General features: G+C 35.9%; 1 protein-coding gene across 1 annotated transcript; it reads left to right on the forward strand.

Annotated features, from left to right (window-relative positions):
- The first annotated feature begins 3778 nt into the window (after nt 1-3778).
- LOC136206091 (zinc finger protein CONSTANS-LIKE 14-like) lies at nt 3779-8459 on the forward strand. Its single transcript, XM_065997013.1, has 4 exons — nt 3779-4881; nt 5423-5623; nt 6604-6872; nt 8074-8459. The coding sequence occupies exons 1-4, from the start codon at nt 3940-3942 to the stop codon at nt 8174-8176; spliced, it is 1515 nt and encodes a 504-aa protein (XP_065853085.1). The 5' UTR covers nt 3779-3939; the 3' UTR covers nt 8177-8459.
- The last annotated feature ends 576 nt before the right edge of the window (nt 8460-9035 follow it).

Consider the following 9035-nt stretch of genomic DNA (forward strand, 5'->3'; position numbering starts at 1 on the left):
ACCACACTTTGATGGCCAATTTACAATATGCCAACCCATATCAACTATTATTCGATGATGTTCCTAACTATTTATCACTTCATGTTTTTTTATTGTCTCTACTTTCCATGGATATGTCTGCATGCTAAATCCAAGTTCGATACATCCTCCAAAATATTCATTTTTTTAGATATAGAAAACTTCATAAAGGATACAAATGCTTTGATCCGTTTTCTTCCAAAATTTTCATCTCAAGCTATGTTTTGTTTGATGAACAAGTGTTTCAGAGTTAGAGGTTATTTCATGAGATGTTTATAGGAGATTCTACCCAAGTTGCGCAATCAACTCTCCCCATTTACCTTCCTACTGCCACAAATACCTTACCAAACATTTCGTGCATATAAAACCCTACTACATCCATGTCCAATGCATATTGCATGCTAACAAAATCCCATGTAAAACGTAACACACTCATCTCTTAATGCTATCATTTCCTCACCAGCTACCGCCACCCATTACAACGCAGCAGCCCCATAAATACGACACTCTCTCCTTCATTAAATTCCATAAACCAGCCCAACTGAATAATTCCCCACCATCTAATGAACCTATAGTTACCATTGTTCACTATATATTAATTGACCTCTCCTCTTATGGACCCTTACCCAGTTGAACCATAAATACTCACCCTATGATAACCCGATAAAAAAAACTAGCTCCTCGTGACGAATGCTTCCCCATAGCCTTATTTATAACCTGCCTCATACGTAAGAGATATTTCTTTATAGCTTCCAAGGCACCTAAATAGTGTAAGACAATTCTGGAAGAGTACAATGCCTTGTTGAAAAATGGTACATAGGTTCTTATACCTCAACCTTCTAGTACTAACATTATTGGATGTTGTTGGACCTTTCGAATCAAACAAAACTTAGATGGCTCCATTGAATGTTACAAAGCCCGTCTAGTTGCCAACAGTTACAATTAAAGGTCTGGAATAAAATTGCTTAGACATATAGTCCATTCATCAAACTTTCCATAATTCATCTATTGCTTGCACTTGTTGTGTCCATTGACTGGCCTATTATTGAACTTGATGTATCTAATGCTTTCCTCAATGGTCATTTAGAAGAAATGGTTTACATGGAACAACCCACTGGATTTGTGGACTCGAATAATCCTGGTCATGTTTGTCAACTCAAAAAGTCACTCTATGGCCTTAAACAAGGACCCGCATATGGCACAAGAATTTAACTGATAACTTGGGAACTCTTGGTTTTTAAACTCCAAGTCTGACACCTCGTTCTTTTCTATGAATCTGCTAAAGTCACCATTTTTTGTCTTATATATGTAAATAACATAATATTGATGAATTCTCACATCTCAGCTATGCACTCTCTTGTTACTCAATCAAAGAAAAGTTTTGCTCTCACAGATCTAGGGAAATTAAAATATTTCTTAGGAAATTAAACTTAAAGTTGATGCACTATGGTGGAGAAGAGACAACACGTAACGATATCGATCCCCATAGTAGTTTCTATTACTCTTCGAAAATTTCTGATGTGGGTCATGGGATCTCAATACTCGTTATAGTTTTCCAAGGAGGCGTATTTGAACCTCGGGGCGTTGTTCCTCTCTAAAGGCATGCACAAAATGGGGAGATGGTATTGATCAGCTCTGACGATAGGACATCCGAACCGAATTTTTTAAATGCGTTTCATATTCCCTCTAGATGAGCTTTACCATTGATTCTTTTTCATTGGGCTCATTGCTATATACACTGTTAGAGGATGCCCTTTTAGGTTTTGTCTATTGATCCTTGTGGCACCTTGGAACAATTATTTTCTTTCCCCGACAATTACGCTCCTAGGACTGGACCAGATAAAGCTTTTTGATGCTTTGCTTCTACTATGCTGGGACTCAGACTCACTTGAGAAACCTTAGGTTTTGTGTTTGTGTATGGGTGATATTGAAGGACTTGGCATTTTTTGAATGATTTTTCCTATGTGATAAGGATTTAGCCCATTCCCCATTGTTCCATGACAGGCGATGAGGGGGGGGGGGGGGGGGTGTAGTCTTTCTCAAAGCAATATTTCTAGCTGCTTTCGCTATAGGAGGAGGAAAGCGACATAAATCAATTACCTTGATCTTCGTGGGGGATTTGCTACTGGTTGTGAGTCCTACATCGTTCGCCCTATTAATGATTATCCTTATATATCCCCTCCTTGAACAATTGTGTTTCGTATTTTGTTTGGTGGAATAAGCCATGAAATCTTGCTTTCCCCAACCTGATAGCCTTTTTTGCTGCCACCGGTTTTTCCTCGAGTTTGGCCATCATTGTTGCATGATGAATGATGCTCATGGTATAAAGGTGTTGCTTGGTGATGCTGTCCATAAATTCTCTATTGGAAGATCTAAGGGACCCCAATCATTTACTAATATACCAGTCCATGTTTGAGGTTATCTGGAGAAATGTTATTGAGTTGTTATTGTAGTCATAAAATGTGCTAGGTTGCTTAAGGATGGTGGGTTAGTTGTATTTCCTTGATGATCCATGATCGTTTGGTTAGTTCGGTCCACGTTAACTGCACCAATTTGGCATGCGAGAATTTGTGTGATGGTATTTTGTTGATGACTGAGATAAGACAGAAAGATGATCAACACGAGATCGTTGACCGATGTTTCCACTCTCATGCCTAAGTTAGGAGAGTAAATGATTTAGAATACTAAGCAATTCAAAGTAATTACAATAGATATGTGCATGTGCTTTCACTATAGTATTATGTCGTATTTATAGGATGTACAAGAGTATTATTCTCCCTAATTTTTTTTGAAAAACATATAGATGATGAAAGTAATTTAGGTAGTTTTTCATTATACCTGATTTGGGATTCCTTAATTCTAGGCGGATTCAGATGTCCTCCTAATAGTCCACATGTCTGAGGAGGATTTTTATTCCTATTTAGTTCAATCTGACGACTCCCGTTAATCCACCCGTCCCTGTTAGCGTAAGATGAGGAAACGTTACGCTGATAATATTTGTATGATATTATTTTCTATATAATTATATTCACATACATAATAATTATTTATACATATTTTTTTAACGAATGATTCTGGGTGGAGTGTGTTCGAGGCTCGTCAGGTACCATTTAAATGGAGCATCTCTCAATTAAAGTTTTCTACGTACGCTATGACTCGAATTCGATCTAACTTAAGCGACTTGAGACCATTAAGTACTTAAGTCAACCTTAATTGGTTCTACCTATTATTATTATTATTTTTTTTTTTTTTGGTGGAATCTACCTATTATTTTATATATATATATTTCATACATTTTTCAAACATTAAAGTGTAAAGTCGCATAATTAATTAATTAATTGTAAATCCTAGTTAAACTTGTCATAAAATGATTGTGATTTCAATTTTCAAATAAAGAATCATTCGTGTAATGCTATAATAAAATACTATGTCTAAGGAGTTACCTTACTAATTGTGGAAAATACCTTTTTCCCTAAAAAAACACATTTTAATGCTGTTATTTAAAAGTTTCTATTGTATGAAACGCATGACTAGCTATTTTCAACGGACTCCTACTATCTTGGATCTGAGTCAAACAATCCAACGGTTCTTACACTCGATGTTACTTTGTCAATGGTAGATTCGACTACAGATAAATAAATAGTGCATAGAATATCAGATTTAATAATAGGCCAGCTCAGCTAAAAAAGCGATAAGATATTTTGTTATATTGACCAAAATAGCCTCCCTTTTCTACATAATTTATAACACTGCCCTTCTTCCCCATTTCTTCTTCTTCTTCTTCCATGCTTCAAACATACAAAAAGATAAAATAAAAAAATGTCTCTCTGAGAACACTCTACGACTTGTCGTTTTTAGCTCCGCAGTCGTATCGTTTATCTTGTTTTTCTAGGGTTTGTATTTCTGTTTCTGTAAGCGAAGATGGGGAGCCCCAAATCGGAGAAGAAAGAGAGGTTTCCGTGTGATTTTTGCGCCGAACAGGTGGCGGTGCTGTATTGCAGAGCCGACTCGGCGAAGCTGTGTTTGTTTTGTGATCAGCATGTTCACTCGGCGAACTTGCTTTCACGGAAACATGTCCGGTCTCAGATCTGTGATAATTGCAGTAAGGAGCCGGTTTCTGTCCGGTGTGCGACGGATAATTTGGTGCTGTGTCAGGAGTGTGATTGGGATGCGCATGGTAGTTGTTCCGTTTCCGCTTCGCATGATCGAACTCCGATTGAAGGATTTTCCGGCTGTCCGTCTGCGGCGGAGATGGCTTCTCTATGGGGATTTGATCTACAGGAGAAGAAACTGGATCAGGAGGATCAAGATCAGGATCAACCGGCGATTCAGCACTGGTGCACCCCTGATTTGGCGATGCAAGTTGAGCCTTGGATGTATAAATTTAACGATGGAATGTGTTATCAGGATTTGATGGTCCCTAATGATAAAGCAATGATTTATAAGAATATGAGTTATGGAGATGGTCCAGATGGAGATCATGTGGTCACTGTATCTAATGAGAGGCAGCAGATTCCGGGCTGTGGGAAATATAAACAGGTCGTGTATAAGCAGCTGTTGGAGTTGTTTAGGAGGAATTTGATGCACGGTGAGGAAAGCGGCGACGGAGAGAATTTGTTGCCGGATACGCCTAGCCGGAGCGATTGGCAAGTGAACGCGGATGCTGCTGATTTTGGGAACGGAAGTGATGGTGTTATTGGCGTTAACGTTGTTAATCCTACTCCTACAGTTCCTCAGCCAACGTTCCAGGAAGAAACGACACCGTATAAAGCCTTGCTTCCACCGATGGATCTGAAATCTAGTGCTCGTTTGGATGCTGAGAATATAATGTGGGATCGAAATGTCACTACTCCGACCAGTCAGGTAATTTCACACTTTTCACTATTCCATTCAATTTTAGTATTGAATTCCTGAAAGGGAAAAGGTTATTATTCCCCTTTCCAGTTTTCAACTTTTCATGGGCCTTTTGCTTTCTCCTTCTTTTTCCTATGTTTTGCTCTGCGATCTTCAAGGTTTAAACTCTAGCAATTTGATTGGATACTCTGATTAATTATTGAGGAATATTTCTCATTCATCGAATTGGTTGTGAAGTTGATCAGAAAATTTGTGATATCCTGCATTTTGCATCTTATATGAGTGTGTGTTGATTTATACAATAATCAATAATCGTTAAAAGTTTCATATAATTGAAATTATTGGGCTTAGTTTCTTTTTCTTTCACCTTTCTATGTTTTCCCACTAAAATAATATTTGAAAGAACACCATGGACCACCAATAACTACCACTTTCAATTTCTGAAACGACCATTGACAGAAAATTATAATTGATATAGATCATACAAGACAATTATGACAGGATAATCCGTTTTTACACCCAATAACACATGTAATTAATTTGGTTGCAGATATGGGATTTTAATTTAGGACAGCTGAGGACTCATGAAGAATCTGACCAACTAGAAGTGGAATATGTCACGGGTGATGCATTCACTATCAAGAATATTGGTGAACTTATGAAGGAAACTTCATTCAGCAACGCTAAATTTCTAGGGGATATATACCAGATTAGTTGTCCAATTACAACTGATGATATCACATTGTACTGTGTAAGTCTTTATTTCTTAATCTACTGTGCAATTGTGTGAAATTCTCCATGATTATTGTTCCTCTCAATAATTTCTGCATCTTTTTATGCAGTAATTTATATGATATTTTGTGTAAAACTTACTGAAAGATATGCTTGGTTAAATTGCACTGAAAATCACTAAGTTTGGAGTCTGTTTTACAAAGGTCACTGAATTTCATTCTTTTCCAATACAATCATTGAGCTTCATTTTTTATTTCAATAAAGTCATTTCGGTCAATCTGTGCATAAAAGCCCATTGGAATGTTGACGTGACACAAAAGGCAGTTGATTATATACAAATTAAGCACGGTGTCGGATAAAGATACGATACTTTAAAGGTTTTTTTGTTTCTTAAGATGTGCCACGTACTGAAACATGTCAGTGGTATTAGTTGCCATATAATCAACTGTTTTCTGTGTGAAATCAATCTTATGTTGTGTTTTTGTATAGAAATTGGCCGGGATAATTTTATTGAAATTAAATATGAACTTCGATGATTTTATTGAAAGAAAATCAAGTTCATCTTTGTGAAATAGACCTCAAACTTTAATGACTGCGATGTATTTTACTCTATATGTTTGATGTTGATGTGGCTTAAATTTTGAAAAGTGCTATTTTGCTGCTTCTTTTGGTGTGTTTCTAAAGTGAACTATTGTTCTTTTTTGTGCACATATGCAACTTATCTAGACAAAATCAAACCTTTCGATTCCAATTGTGAATAATGAAAAGTGCAAAGACAGTTTGTGGCTGCATATTCTTGTGTTTGATTTGATATGAACGGAATTCTTTTTAAATTGGAATCTGTGTGAAGGAACAAATTAATCTAAAAAACTTCTAATCGATAAGATCTAAGAATAACTTTTACTATATCTTTGACACATCTCCACAATGCGAATGCCCTCTGGATTTTAACTCGTCTTACCATGAGTTGAAATTTCATCAATTTCTTTTAAATTGCAGAACAACTCGAATAACCCGGCAGCAAGTCAGGGTCCAGCCACATCTGAGAGCAACAATTTACCTGTACCAAGGTCATCAGCAGAATCAAAATTTGGTAAGCTGCAAGATTCAAGTGGGTGCTGCACAGATATCCAGTTCATGGACCAGAAAATTCTTGTTAGAGGTGACAGCATGAGAACAGTGCCAGCAACCAATGCTGATATGGAACTGCTGGCCAAACACAGAGGTTCAGCCATGCAGCGGTACAAGGAAAAGAAGAAAAACAGAAGGTGCGTCTTTAATTCTTCTTTCTTAGCTTCTGGTTTCGTGTATTCGTAAAGCCGTCCCCGTGGTTTAGAAGTTCGTAAACACGGATTTGAAGTTTTCGGACAAACTTTTTTCACTAAACTTAGGTAAACAATAAGAATTCCAGTCAGGCACCTAAACTTTTTCCAAGTACGTCGACCTATCACACATTTGAACTTGTCAATTTTGTGCTTATGGCGGAGGCAGCCCAGTGCTTGGGGGAGCCGGAGCCTCCCTGCTCTGGCGAAACTGCCTCCGCGGGAATTAGCCCCCCTCTTCTCTTCGACCTTCTCCCTCTCTTCTAAAGTTTGAACCTTTTCTTTCTTTTCTCTTTGTTTTCAATCCTCCTCCTTGCTTCCTTCGTTCACCGCACTGCCGGCATCGAAGTCCACCAGTGATGAGACATTTGTTAATTTGACACAATTCAGATTTGATTAAACATAAAGTGGATTTTATTTGAAGTTTGCCAAACGGCACAAATTTACGAGTTTAAATGTGTGATGGATTCAAGTATATAAGTGCCAAAGTTTTGTTTTGAATGTTCGTTAAATGGACAAAATCTCATCTCAGACCTACATTAATAAACATTTAAATTATAAGGTAGTTCATGAAACCGATTGAATTAAAAGATTAAGTTGATAATTAAAGCTCAAAAATAATTTTTATATTAATTTATGACATACCCCACGTGAATGCCCCTCTGCTTGAAGCATTCACATATCCATCTCACCATGTGTTTTTAATTCCATCAAATAATGAGGTTGTCAGGATTCAAACCCAGACTCAGTTCATATTAATATATGACACTCTCGCAAATTTGAGTTGATAGTTAAAGCTCAAGAATAGTTTTTATACTAATCTCGACACACCTTTTATGCGAAGCCAGTTCGGCTTGCAGTGTGCACAACACAAACCATATGTTTTTAATCCCACCGAATAATGAGATTGTCAGGATTTAAACCCAAACCCAAATCCAATTCATATTGACATCTAACACCCCTCGCATGCAAATGTCAAATAGGCTTGAAGTGTGCACAACACAGACATATATCTTGACCATTTAATTTGGATTCTCCGATAAGAATAATTTTTATATTAATCTACCGACGAATCACAACGTTAATTGCGACATCAAATTCAATCAAATTTAAATCCAGAATTGCTAAAGTTCTGTTTGGTGTTTAGATATGAGAAGCACATTCGGTACGAATCAAGAAAGGTAAGAGCTGATACTAGGAAAAGAGTGAAGGGTAGATTCGTCAAGGCAGCTGAAACTTCTGAGGATTGAAGAAGTTACTCTTTTTTTTACTGTTTGTAAATACTAAAAAACAACAGTCATGGCACAGTAAATGTATAATTCAGTAGAGTCTTTGCTTCTGTGTTAAATTTTGGAGAAATTACTAAAAATGCCTTTCTAAATGAGAATCCCGACACGTCGATCGGGATAGTTTTGTTTTTGTTTTTTTTTTTTTTTCTGAAAGGAAGGGATAGTTATTTTTTAAATACTACTATATCCTTTCTGAAATACCATAATAATAATATGGTTTTTAAATAACATTTTTTATTATATCCGAATTATTTTTTATTTTTGTTATATATTATTTTTCTCTATCTGGACTTTTTTCTTTTTTTGTTCGACATTTTTGTTTAATTTCTTTTTAATAATTTAGGTGTCGTATGTTTGTCGGAAAATATTGTGTCATGTTTTTAATTCCTCAAATTAATAAGGTTGCTAGAGCTCGAATCAAGTTTGTACAATATTATGGAACCAATTGAACTAAAAGCTCAAATTAATAGTTAAGCGTCAAACTTAAATTTTATATTAATCTCTGATACTAATTAAGGTTGATTTACGTGAAATTGGATTACTAATATATATATACAAATATACTAATTAGAGAAAGGTGACCTAAACAACTTTGAACAAAATTGATTAGATTGAATTAAAAAAAAAAACAAATTTGCTACTAAACTGTCAATAATAATTATTTTCAATAAATAATTATCTTCTAATTTTTTAAACAACTCTGTAATTTTTTTTTTAATTGAAAACGGAGGATCAGAACGGAGTCAGACATTCCAACTATGTTAGCACCCTTGAGTTAAAACAAGTTGTTCAAATTAGGTAGTTCAAATTTAAATCAGAT

This window comes from Euphorbia lathyris, chromosome 9 (genome assembly GCF_963576675.1).
Source record: "Euphorbia lathyris chromosome 9, ddEupLath1.1, whole genome shotgun sequence".
NCBI classification, from domain to species: domain Eukaryota; kingdom Viridiplantae; phylum Streptophyta; class Magnoliopsida; order Malpighiales; family Euphorbiaceae; genus Euphorbia; species Euphorbia lathyris.

Excerpts from the sequence above, each read along its gene's own strand:
- LOC136206091 (XM_065997013.1), top strand. The coding sequence starts at position 3,940 with ATGGGGAGCCCCAAATCGGAGAAGAAAGAGAGGTTTCCGTGTGATTTT. Across the intron at positions 4,882-5,422 it reads TCACTACTCCGACCAGTCAG|ATATGGGATTTTAATTTAGG; the intron begins GTAATTTCACAC and ends ATTTGGTTGCAG. Across the intron at positions 5,624-6,603 it reads ATGATATCACATTGTACTGT|AACAACTCGAATAACCCGGC; the intron begins GTAAGTCTTTAT and ends TTTAAATTGCAG.